Consider the following 11,770-nt stretch of genomic DNA (forward strand, 5'->3'; position numbering starts at 1 on the left):
TTTTAAAATTTCTGAGAGATCACTTAAGGATCTGGGATTCTGGAAAATGCCTACAGTGCTCCAGGATTTCCTAGAGCTTCCCTCAATTCTGATCAGAGGCCTTCTAAGCTTGACAGTGCTGGAGGGTGACCACCCCACTTCAAGGGGCCAGAGAACGGCCCCCAGATTCCAGCATCCTCGGAAGCCCTATAGCTTTCAGGGCTCCAGAAGTGCCCTCTGGAGTCCTCAAGCTTTCAGTAAGGACCACTGGACTCGAAAAGTCTTGACACATTACTGGGGTCCTCTGGAATTCCGCCAGGGTTTCAGGATTCTGGGAAAGGGGCAGTTCTAGAGCAAGGGTGTTGACCCGGAGATGGACACATGGCCTAGTGGATGGGGTGCCAGAGACTGGTCTCCTTGAGTCTATCTCTGGGAAAGTAAGTGGGGGTTTTGCTGAGCTGGAACGAGGAAACTGGAAAATCGTGGCTGGCTCCAGCGGAAGAAGGAATCATCCAAACACGAAATGAACCAGCAATAGCCAGGGTCCCCCTGGGTGGTCCCTGTCCACCCTCCCAAGGCAGCTGAGGAAAGCTCTCACACTCAGAGCCAGGGGCCTCTCCCACCGGGGGCTGGGGACCACCCAGCAAGCAGGGCCCCCATAGCGTGAAAGAGAGAGAAGGGCTCTGGGGAGGGGAGGGGCCCAGGCTCAAGCCTGCCGAGCCACCGGAGCCCAGGTGGCCCCACAATTACTCAGAGTAGGAAAAAACGACTTTATGGCAATAACCAGGTTCACCCTCCTCCGCTCCTTCTGGTCTCTGCGTGAATGTCACCTGCATGAGACCTTTCCTGATGCCCCCTATTCTGAATTGCACCCGCCCTGGCAGATGGACCTCCCTGCTAGATTTTGCTCCATGGCATTTATCACCGAGTTCCCTCTATTCTGCCCTTTTTCTTGTTGTTTTTTTTTTTTTTTTTTTTTTTTTTCTGTGTTTGGGGACAGTAAGGATTCTTAGAGTTTGTTCAATGCTGGCCCAAAGTGGGTTCTCCATAGGGATTTGTGGAATGAATTTTTTTTGAACCCAGATCATCGATTTCATCAAATGGTCATATTGGCTGAAAGTTGCTTTTGGCTAACTTGTCTGCAACCAGCAAAGCCTTGTGCTGCACTCTTTCCATCTACAAGTGGATTTAATCCCCACAACTGGCCAGTGAGGGGTATTACTATCGTATCCATCCTGAGAGGAGAGGACTCAGGGTCGGAGCAGCGAAGTCATTTGCCCAGGATCACTCACGGTTAAGTGAGGAGGTGAGATCTGCACATGTGTGGTTCAGTCTGCGGACCTAACTACAGCCCACCCTGCCGAGCCCGGTGGCCTGTGTCGTCTGGTCATTACCCCACGTGCCGGGCTCTGCTTCCTTCTGCTAAGTCTCCACTGTTGAACACCCCGAATGCTCAGTCACACGTCTTGCCTTTCAATACCCGGCCAGTGTGAGCTTCCTGGGCAAAGCCAGCGTATCCCTTGTCAGTCCTGTTCACCCCCCTGGTTTGCGTCGATGCCAGGAGTGTTGAATGAACGAATGAGCGAACAAAGGCAGGAACGAGCCCTGTGGGTCTCAGTTTCCCTAACTATAAAATGGAAGAGTTAGATGAGTCTCGTGGCTCCTTCTCTAACAAGAGCCTCCCACTGGCACCCCCAATTTCTCATGTCCCATCTGGACTTCCCCTAACTGCAGACCCACTGCATCCTACCGGCATTCTGATATTCTTCACCTCCTGACCCTCACTTGAACCCCACAGAAAGGAGCCTCACCCCCATCTAATTGGCTGAATACGAGGAAGTGATCCAGGGAGGGTTCAAGGCCTGCCCAAGGTCCCGGCAAGCCTGTGGCATCAGAACTCAGACCTCACGACCCCTCCGGCACCAGGGCCCCTGCAGCGGGCACAGACGGCGAGCTGGAACCAGTCTCCCTCCCGCTCCCGCACCCAGACGCTCGCGCTGATTCCCCCACGTCTGCCCTGGTGCGTGTGGTAGTTGCTCCGTTAACGCTTGTACCCTCTACGAAGGAGATGGCACCCCGGACTATTCCTGATCAGCGGGGGCACGCACCTCCGCCGAGAGTCCCGGCCTCCTCCTCGGGCCCCCCCGAGAGCCCCTCGTCCCCGGGGTGCCTCCGCGCAGAAGTGCCTGATGCCCGCCGGAGACAGGCCCCGCCACACTGGGAGCCGACACCTCTCTTTATTCGTCTACTTCATCACCCGCGGCCTGGCTTCTCCCGAATGCAGTCTCATCTCTCACCGTCCGGGGCGGCAGCCTCCCTCTGCTCCCCCCACCTGCCCACCCGCCCTACCCGCAGCCCTCAGGAACTACCCCGTGCCCGGCGCCGCTGCAGAGGGGAGCGGGCAGCTGCTGTCCCCGTTGAGCAGATGGGGGGACTGAAGCCCGGGAGCACAGAGCCCAGACCAAGGTCACGCGGTGGCCTCCCGGTTTCTGCCTTGCCCTCAGCAGGGAGGGAGGACTCGGCTGGGGCTCCGTGTAGCCTCGCTGGGGGGTGGCTGGCTCCGGCCGCGACGCAGGGAGCTGCCAATTTGGTCTCTGAGGGCCTCCAGTCTCCGGGCCAGGTTTGGAACCGCAGCCCCACCTGAGGAGCACACGGTGAGTCTCGAGGCCTGCGCCCCCTTGGGCCCCTCCCCGCCCAGACCCATCCGTGTCCCAACGCCCTCCGGGGAAGCCTCGGTGGTCCCCCTCCCCCTCAACATACACCGTGGGCTCCTGCGCACATCGGGACGTACAGGCGGCCCCGGGAAGAGAATTCCGAGTTTGGGAACTGGAAAGATCTTACGAGTCTCTCAACACACAGCCTATTTCAGAGATGGGAAGACTAACACCTGGAGAGGGTGGGTTCTGGCCCAAGATCACAAAAAACCCCTCCCTCTCTCCTTCACCTCGCAGCACTGGTGACGTGTCCGGGGGCCCCACGGGCAGGGGGGGTGCAGAGGGTACCACCTTCTCCTCCATCAGCATCTCTGCCAGGACTCGGGTCTGAGACCAGTCGCTAGGACTCCTGGACCGGGGTGAGGTGGGTAGTGGGAAGTGAGCCTTCGAGTCCCAGGCCCAGCCCCCTCCTCCCCTGTCCCGGTGCCCCAGGGCCGGCCCACCTCTCTCTCGGACACTTGGCAGAGCCAGGGTCGCATGGGGGTGCCCAGGGTGGGGGCTGGGCAGACAGGGGCACGCCCCCTGGGGCCTTAGGGCCAAACACCTGCAGGAAAGACCAGAGCCCACACTGGGTGACCCTGCCTCTACGTGCCCCCCCCTTCCTGATGCCACCACCATCTCTGCCGCACCTGCCCCCGCGGGCCACCAAGAATATCAGGAGGACATAAAAGCGCAGGGTCTTGGTCCCTTTTTCTGTGGGCAGCAGGTAGCCCCTGGAATGCCCCCCTGAGGGCAGGAACCATGTCTGGTCTCTGTTGGAATTCTCTGCGCCCAGAAAGGGGCTGGCACAAAGCTGGGAGCTTAGGGGAGCGCCACCGAGCCAGTGAATGAACACGAGTAAGTGAAGACATAAATGAGTCATGTGTGAGCGGACGAATGAATAAGCAAGTGGCTCCATGAGTTCCTGAAAGAAGGCAGGATGGGGAGGAGGGGGAGGCGAGCGAACCAGACTTTCCGAACCCTGGGCAGGAGCCCAAAGCGAGCCCCTCACCCCATAAGCCAGCCTGGGACCCTGGAACCCTGGAGCCTCCCAGGCTGCTGACCCCCTGGATCAAACTCTCCAGCTCTTCCCCCTTTGCTCACCCCCGCTCCGCCTCTCCTACCTGGGGCAGGTGCAGCTCCCTACATGCGCAGGCCCAGGGGGCCAGTGGCGCCCGGCACAGGGGGCACAGGTGGCAGCAGGAGCAGAGGGGTGGCAGGGCCTGCAAGAGCGCATGTCAGAAGCTGGTCGTGCTGGTCCTGCCCCTCACCCTCCCCGGCTGGGCAGAGACTCACGTGGCACGGAGGAGGCGGCGCCATTACACAGGGACACGATGGGGCTGGGCCAGGGTGTGGCTGGTGACGGTAGCAGGCACAGAGGAGGCGCCTGGAGAGAACAGTGGGGTCTGTGCTGACAGCCCACAAACCAACACCAGGCTGGCCTCTTAACAAACACTCAGGGAGCACCTGCTACATGCCAGGTACTGTTCTCAAGGCTTTACGTACGAACTCGTTCAATCCCAACTCTACAACCGCCCTATAAAGTAGGCACTGTGTTATCCCCGGTTTATAGAAGAGGAAGCCCAGGCAGGGAGAAGTAAAATGACTCACCCAAGGTCACACAGCTAGTAGGTGGCAGAGCTGACATGTGAACCCAGGTGGTCTGTGTCCAGAGGTTAAACTCTTGACCATTTCACTGAGCCACCCTCTCCCACCTGCCCTCTGTCCCGAGGCCTGCCTCCCGGCTGGCAGCCATGCTCACCGCTCCAGCTCCTGGACCTGCTGGGCCAGGACGCGCTGCTCATCCTGGGCCCGGGCCCGGCTACTCTGCAGCTGGCTCTGTCCTTTCCTGGGAAGAGCAGGCCCCAGGCAGGTGACAGGAGGCAGAGCTACCGGGGGGGTATCAGTTAGCCCTCCCCTTTGCGCTGGAGTCTGAGCCCCACGAGGCAAGGGGGGACGGAAGGGTAGCCAGAGACTAGGGAGCAGGGCAGCCTGGCAGAGCAGCCCAGAGGGGAGGGATGGGGCACAGAGTCCCCCTGGCTGAGACGGGCCCTACCTGAGCCTCTCATTCTCCAGCATGAACTCCTGTAGCATCCCATAGAGGTTCCGCTGGGCCCAGGCCACCCGAGCCCCACTGAGCCTTGAGGCTGCAGGGAAAGGGAAGATGGCTGGGTCCACAGGAGCCCCAGACCCTATCCTTACCCTACCCCCGCCTCCAGGAAGCTCATACCCTTGGGGTCTATTTGCCCCAGTTGGGACCGCAGACAACGGTTCTCCTCCTGGAGCTGCAATATCTCAATCTCCAAACGCTGGGGTTGCTTTGCCATAGGCGAAGGCGACTGCAGAAAAAGAGGCCCAGGGCTGCTGCTTACAGCTGTACACGTTGTGCACTGCACAAGGGCTTCTGGGGGTGGGTGAGTAGAGCCTAAAATCCAGCCCATGCTTCGATGGCCAGCCCCGCATCCTGGCACAAGGCTACATGCGCCTGGAGGAGGCACCCCATCCTAATGGTATCAAAGCTGTATGCCTGGAGGGCCTCCTCTAGGCTGGACCCTGCTCCAAGTCCAACCTTAAATTCTGTTCTGTTCAAACCTTGGCCCAGATTCTGACTCTAAACGAGACACTACGTCAGACCCCAACTCAACTCAGACTTAATCATGGTACCAGTTGGGACCCTGGCTATACCCTGAGTCCCATCCCAAATCAGATCATACCCCTAGACATGCCCTAACCCTGACCATGACCCCATCACCAGGACTCTGACTCTAATCCCAACTCTGACTCAGTCCCAGACTTCCTGTGACACCAACTCAGGCTCCAACTACTGCGTGATCCCCAACTATCCCCTCTGCCTGTGTGTCCCCCCATTTCACCTTGGGGGCCTGTGGCCGAGTGGTGACCCGCTGGGCTCGGCTTGCGTATCGCAGGGTGCTGAGAGTCTCAGGAAGGCACTGGGCTGAAGGGGACACGCAGGCCACCTGGGGAGGACTGCCCCTGAGTGCTCCTCTCTGGGACCCCACCATCAGGAGCCATCCCTCCCTGCCAGCCTCTCCCAGGTACCATGAGGGTGACCCCGCGTCCCCCCAGCGAGTCTGCCAGCAGCTTGGTGAGCTTGCTGTCCCGGAAGGGGATGTGGCTCTGCTTCCGCTGTGGGTCCAACAACAGGGAGATGCAGTGACCTGGGTGGGGACAAGGCCAGCAAGGTCACAGCTCTTGCTCAAGGCCACCCAGCTGGTCCACGCAGAGCTGAGATCTCCAGCCAGGCCTGTGTGACTCGAAGACCCCGCTTCGACAAGATCTGGTTACTTGGTCAGACCAGTCTCTACCACCAGACTGGGGTTCCCGAGGGCAGAGCTGGCCTTGTCCACCCCTGATCCCCAGGGCCACCAAAGAAGCTGACCATCCCTGAACCTCGTACTCAGCAGGGGCTCAGGATACGAAGAAGAGTTCCCTGAAAATCTCCCCCCACACACCACAGAGGAAGAGACCTCAAGGCCCAGTGACCTGGGGTGGGGGTGGGAAGAAGGTCACCTCCCTTCCCCTCACTGGGCCTCAGTCTTCCCAACTGCACATGGGACAGAGTCTGAGGGCTCACTCTCTGTCTGCACTTGAGGGCTTCTACCTCTCCAATGAAAACGTACCCTTATAAACCCTCCGTGTTTAGAGACTCGTAAAGGTCTAAGAAGGGAGGCACCAGTCAACAGCACGGTGAGGCCAGGAGGAGGCGAGTGGCTCCTGGGTCACAGCTCTTGACTCCCCGCCCTACAACTCCTCTGGTTTCCCCCACTGGAGACAGCTCTGGGTCAGGCTCAGGGGAGGGACACGGGAAGCCTGTGCGGCCGGCCCCCCGTCTCACCCAGGGCCAGCAGGCTCCGGTTGATGCTGTTCGCCTCAAGCATCAGTTCCCCGCGGGATCCCGTGGCTGCCACCTTCTCACTGCCAGCCAGGTCTACAAAGCACAGCTTCCCCCCCACGGGGGGCTCCCCGGAGTCCCCTGGAGGCATCTGTGGGGCAGGGGGACCAGGGCTCGACAGAGACTCGGGAGGGGCTGTCCCCACCAAAGTCACAAAGCCAACGATTTCCACCATTACCTCCGGCACAGACCCAAGTCGCTTTCTACATCCAGAGGCAGACCCTGGCTGGGTGGCCCTGGGCCAGCTCCTTCCCCACGTGGGGACACTCACAGTTTGACGGCTGACGTAGAGTGTGAGCAGGGCATGGCTTCGGCTGGAGGCCTGGTTCAGGGTGTGAGCTGAGCTCCGTCGGCGGCTAAGACCTAGAGGGGAAAACGGCAGGAGATGGACCTGATAGGACGAGCAGGTGGTCACCGATAAAGTAAAAGAATCGCTTCATGGGAGAGGGACCAGCCTGTGCAAAGGCACGGAGGCAGGAAAGGGGAAGGAGGGGCGGCTGGGTCTGCCTCTTGCACGGACATGTGAAAGGAAGATGAAGAGTACTGAGCAGAGGGATGTCAGTCAGATTCATGTTTTATGAACCTCTCTCCTGTTGCCCTGGGGAGAGAGAGAAACTCAGAAAGCTCAATTCTGGGCACAACTTTGGGGCCAGAACCCAGAGTCCCAGTGTCCCCAATGCCTGTCGTGAGGGGAGTGCTCAATAAATATTTGATGAATGAATGAGGCTGGAATGCAAGGACATCACAGGCTAGCCTAAGAGGTCTGACCTTTACCTTTGAGAAACTAGAAGGGTCTGGGCGTCTGGAGAGGAAGAGGGTTGTGGTTCGCTGCATGCAGGGGAACAGACTGAAAGGGGAGAGCCTTGAGGTGGGGAGACCTCCTCAGGGGGCAAAGATGAGGCCTGACCAAGGCAGAAGCCCTGGGCTGGAGAGACCATGACCCTGACCCCACCCGACCCAATCATGACCCCATCATCAGGATTCCAAGAGTGTGGACAGCAGAATCTACAAGCCTGGCATGGGGTGGGGTGGGGTGACCATCCCTGGGCTATGTCTGAATTGTTGGTTTGCTGGCCCTTTTCTCCCACAGAGTATCTCAAGCCACAGCTCCAGCCAGGGGCTCCGAGTGCACCGTCAGTGAACAGCTAAGGAATGGGCGTCCCCACACCCCAAAGCACCCCTGAAGTAGCACGCACCCATCTGCAGAAGTTCCATCAGGGCCCCCAGACTCCCAAACTCCACCACCCGCAGCTGCTCCACATAGAAGCCCCGGGTCTTGTTCCAGCGAACAGGGAGGGGCCGGGGAGAGCCCACGCTCAGAAGGTCTCGAACCTGAGATAAGGGTGGTGGGTGAGGGAAGGGGCCCTGAGCCCACGCTGCATCCACCCCCAGCCCTTACCGACAACAGTCCCCCAGCCTCTTCTGTCCCTTGACCCGTGCTCCGTGGAGAGAAATGTCTGTTCATCTCAGTCCCCCACCTGCTCGTTGTAGATCTCCAAATAGGAGGCACGGAGGGTAACAGGAGCGCCCAGGTGCTGCACCCGGTCTAACAGCCAGGTAAAGGTCCTCTGCATGATGCCAGCTAGGTTGGGGGGTACGGGCACACCCTCGCCCTGGGGGCAGAAACAGCTGAGCCAAGGGCTGGACCATGATCATGCCAGCACAAAGTAACAGTCCTAACTACCCTTTGTAGGGGTCTGCCCTACTGCGCGCCGGAACTGCGCCAAGTTCCCGTAGAACATGGCAGGTACTCCTCGGTCGGAACTATCACTTCCGTTTACAGATGAAGAAACGGAGAGCTACTAAGTAAAGCGGCTACAAGTGGCTCCCTATCGGGCAGGCGCCTTCACCTCTCGGGTCCTCAGTTTCCCTGTCTGCAAATAACTGGGGCTGGGCGGCACGAAGGCCCCTCCCCCCTGGAAGTGTGCGCCCCACCCCCGCCGCGCTCCACCTGCGGCCGGCCCACCTGCGGAGGAGGCCCGGTCAGGGTGTAGGTCTTCCCGGAGCCCGTCTGGCCGAAGGTGAAAACAGTGCAGGAGAAGCTGCGGGCGGCAGGGGCGCGGCTGAACGCAGGCGGCGGGCGGCTGGGGTGGGGGGAGGGGGCAGGCTGGGGGCCGGGGTGGGGGGCCGTCACCGGGGCCTCACTCACCCGCGCAGCGCCAGCTCGCCCAGGCGCCGCACGCCGCACGCCCGGAACACGTCCTCCTGCGTGCGCGCCCCGTCCAGCACGGCGCCGAAGCGGAACGCCACGTCAGGGCCGCCGCCCGGGGGGCTCACCTGGGGGAGGGGGCGGCAGACGGGGCGGGGCACGCTGGGAGCGGGGCCTGGGGGCGGGGCTGAGGGGGTTGTGGGGGAGGCTGGGGCCTGGGACAAAGTTGACCCGGGAAAGGGACGGAGGGGCCTCCAGGTAGGTTTGGGGGGGGTAGTTGGGGTTGGAGGGGGGAGGGGGTTCCTCACTTGCAGAGTCCGGGTCCCCGAGCAGTGCAGCGCGCTCTGTTCCCCTCGACGCAACTCGGCGGCGCTCATGGGACGAACCCTGGGGTCCGTTGGGAAGGCGGATGGTCCCTCCCGTTGTCGCCATCGGTCCTGTCCTTTCTTGCCCCCCCCCCCACCTCAACCAACCTATACCTACCTGAGCACCACCTGGATGGGCGTTTCTGGCCCCTCTGGTCCCTGCTCCAGGCTCCGCGCGGGGTCCCTGTGGCAGGAACGGGAGTTACCATCCCTGAGCCCAGAGGCTCCTCGAACCTCCCAGAATGTGTGCTTACCCGTCGGGAGACCCGCGTTCCTCCATGTCCTGCTTTGCACACGGAGTTAGCTCCGCCCGAGTCTCGTTCCTTTCTCTCTCCACTACCCTCCCTTTTCCACCACACTGGGACTGGCTATACACACCTTACATCCCCCACCCCCTTCCCCCTTCTCAGGCAGCCATCCATCCGGAAAGGCTCCAGCCTCCCCAGGGCGAGCTAGTTAAAGATTTACCCACCCCCACCTCTGGTGGAAAAAAGTCTCCAGCAAAGGGACCCCTAGCTAGGGGGTTCTGGAGTCTGAGGAGCCCTAGCTCTTGCCCATTCCTATCAGGAGGGACCACCGAGACCAGCCTCCTCCGTACACAGATGGGGATAGGGAGGCGGGGATGGAAAACGCTCAACCAGGGCCGTGCAGCAAGCCTGGGCAGAGCATGGACCAGACCCTTCCTAAGCCTCCTCCAGCTTTGTAATCTTACCCCCCCCATGCCCCCCACTCCCGCTTCCCCACCCTGGCAGCTCCAGCTACTTGGCAACCCAGGGCCCAGGAAGGGGGTGCGCCTAAAGGGGTGAGAGGGGCCCAGGTTTCAGCTCTCAGAAGACCTGGCTGAATTGAGTTCCTGAGCCGAGCTGACAAAAGGCCCAGGAAGAATCTGGTTAAACATTGGGCCACCTGCTTCTCCAATGCCAAGGCTGATCTAAGGCTGGGGCAGTTGTTTAACCCTCTCCTGGTCTGGCTATCAGGAGCAGCAGAGCTATCTGCGAAGGTGCTGGGGTGGGGCAATCACCCGTTCAGGGACAGGCTCCATGCTGGGCACCAGGGCAAAGGAATCCCATAGTCTTAGTTCGGGACACAAGTAAAAACAGTCTAGTGTGCAGGGATTGGGTGGGTCGGGGGCGTAGTTCAGAGCCCTGTAGGAACAGAGAAGTGAGGGTGGTAGGGATGGGTGGTCTTGGCAGAGGGAACACATTGCAGGAAGGCTGGGTGGGGTGGGGAAATGTGTGAGCCACGTAGAGGTGGTTTGAGACTGGACCAAGCTCATGGAGGGTACATACAGGAGTCTGGCCTCCCTCTTCAGGGAACCAGGAAGCCATGGAAGGGTTACAAACAGGGAAGTGACACTATCAGATAGGTATTATTATTACCGTTCTGGCTGTCTCTGTATATTCTCTGAATATTTTCTCCTCTCCCCGACGCACAGTAGGATGACAGCCTTAATGATCACCCCTCCTTTCAGTGCAACGTGCTCTCTACCACCACAAATGAGAGCCAACTATCAGAGCCACCCAAATAGAGACAGGCTTAACATGGGTGGCAGTGGGCTCCCCGTGCACTGGAGGAGTACAAGCAAGAGCCAGTTACCCTTTTGGTCTTAGGGCCTTCTAGCTGAATCTATAGGGAGAGTTAGGCAGAGCAAAGAGCCACTGCCCCCAGCCCTGCCACTGGGGCAAGTCATTCCCCCTCTCTTAACCTATTTCCTTCCTATAAGAAGAGATGAATGATGTCACCTAGTTGTCCTGAGCTTTCAATGAGACCGTGAAATTGAAAGGGATTCATAAATTGTAAAGAATTATCTGAAAGCAAAATTAATGTCCCTAGATGATCTCCAAGATTTCTTTCAACTGTGAAGTTCTCTAATCGGTTACGTTTAAAAAAAAATCCTTGAGGTGGATAGGACAAGAATTACTATCCCTGTTTTGCAGATGACAAAATGGAAGGAAAGAGAGGCAGGCAGGGGCGGTTGTCTAAGGGGAAAGCAGCCGTGAGTGGCGGAACTCAATAAAACCCAGAGCCGTGACCTGCTGCGGGTCTGGGTGCTGTCTGTGACGGCAGCTTGCCTTTTTCAGCTGTAGACCCAGCAAGAGAGCCGGTTGCTCCTTTAAATGTCCCTAAAAACGTTAAGGACTACCACTCGTTCGCATCGTTGTGTGCTTTGGTTTAGCCAAATCGAGGTCCCTCTTCAAACTGGACCGAGATGAGCCACACGGAAGGGGTGAGAAAAATGCCAAGACGAGGGGTATGTGCGTGATGGGGTGTGATGGGCTGTCTGGCGTGACTTCGGCAACCTGGGTCAGAACGTGTACGTGGCTGGATGTCCGCAAGCAAGAGCGAAGTTCTGGTTCTGTTCTTTAACAGCGAGTGAGGATATTGGCTACCCTCAAATTGTGAATTCTGTCAGCAGATTTATTATTAAGCGTCCTCTGTGTGCCAGGCTTGAGGGCATGTGAGAGCTACAGGAGCGGACAAAGCAGACAATGCTAAGTGTTTGTGGGGATGTGGGGCAGCTGGAACCCCCACATGTTGCAAGTAGGAGTGTAAAGACAACCGTGTTCTGAAAACGATTTGGCTTTATCTGGTAGGGCTAAACGTGTGCCTGTCCCGTGATCCAAACTCCCCCTTCCTAGGTGCGAGCCTACGAGAGCTGAATGTACGCTCC

General features: G+C 59.2%; 1 protein-coding gene across 2 annotated transcripts; it reads right to left on the minus strand.

The window, feature by feature from the left end:
* Positions 1-2,202: 2,202 nt before the first annotated feature.
* KIF12 (kinesin family member 12) lies at positions 2,203-9,450 on the minus strand. 2 transcript variants are annotated; one of them, XM_057313705.1, is made up of 19 exons: positions 9,354-9,450; positions 9,218-9,283; positions 9,043-9,121; positions 8,735-8,862; positions 8,552-8,627; positions 8,064-8,198; positions 7,782-7,917; positions 6,857-6,948; positions 6,529-6,676; positions 5,733-5,851; positions 5,546-5,650; positions 4,903-5,011; positions 4,729-4,819; positions 4,435-4,521; positions 3,969-4,059; positions 3,797-3,895; positions 3,137-3,237; positions 2,924-3,042; positions 2,203-2,619 (listed from the first exon to the last, which is right to left on the minus strand). In XM_057313705.1, the coding sequence occupies exons 1-19, from the start codon at positions 9,377-9,379 to the stop codon at positions 2,480-2,482; spliced, it is 1,947 nt and encodes a 648-aa protein (XP_057169688.1). In that variant the 5' UTR covers positions 9,380-9,450; the 3' UTR covers positions 2,203-2,479. The 2 variants fall into 2 exon arrangements, with proteins under 2 accessions (XP_057169688.1, XP_057169689.1); XM_057313706.1 differs by lacking the exon at positions 8,064-8,198.
* Between the last annotated feature and the right edge of the window lie 2,320 nt (positions 9,451-11,770).

The sequence above is a fragment of the Ursus arctos genome, unplaced genomic scaffold (genome assembly GCF_023065955.2).
Source record: "Ursus arctos isolate Adak ecotype North America unplaced genomic scaffold, UrsArc2.0 scaffold_18, whole genome shotgun sequence".
Lineage (NCBI taxonomy): Eukaryota > Metazoa > Chordata > Mammalia > Carnivora > Ursidae > Ursus > Ursus arctos.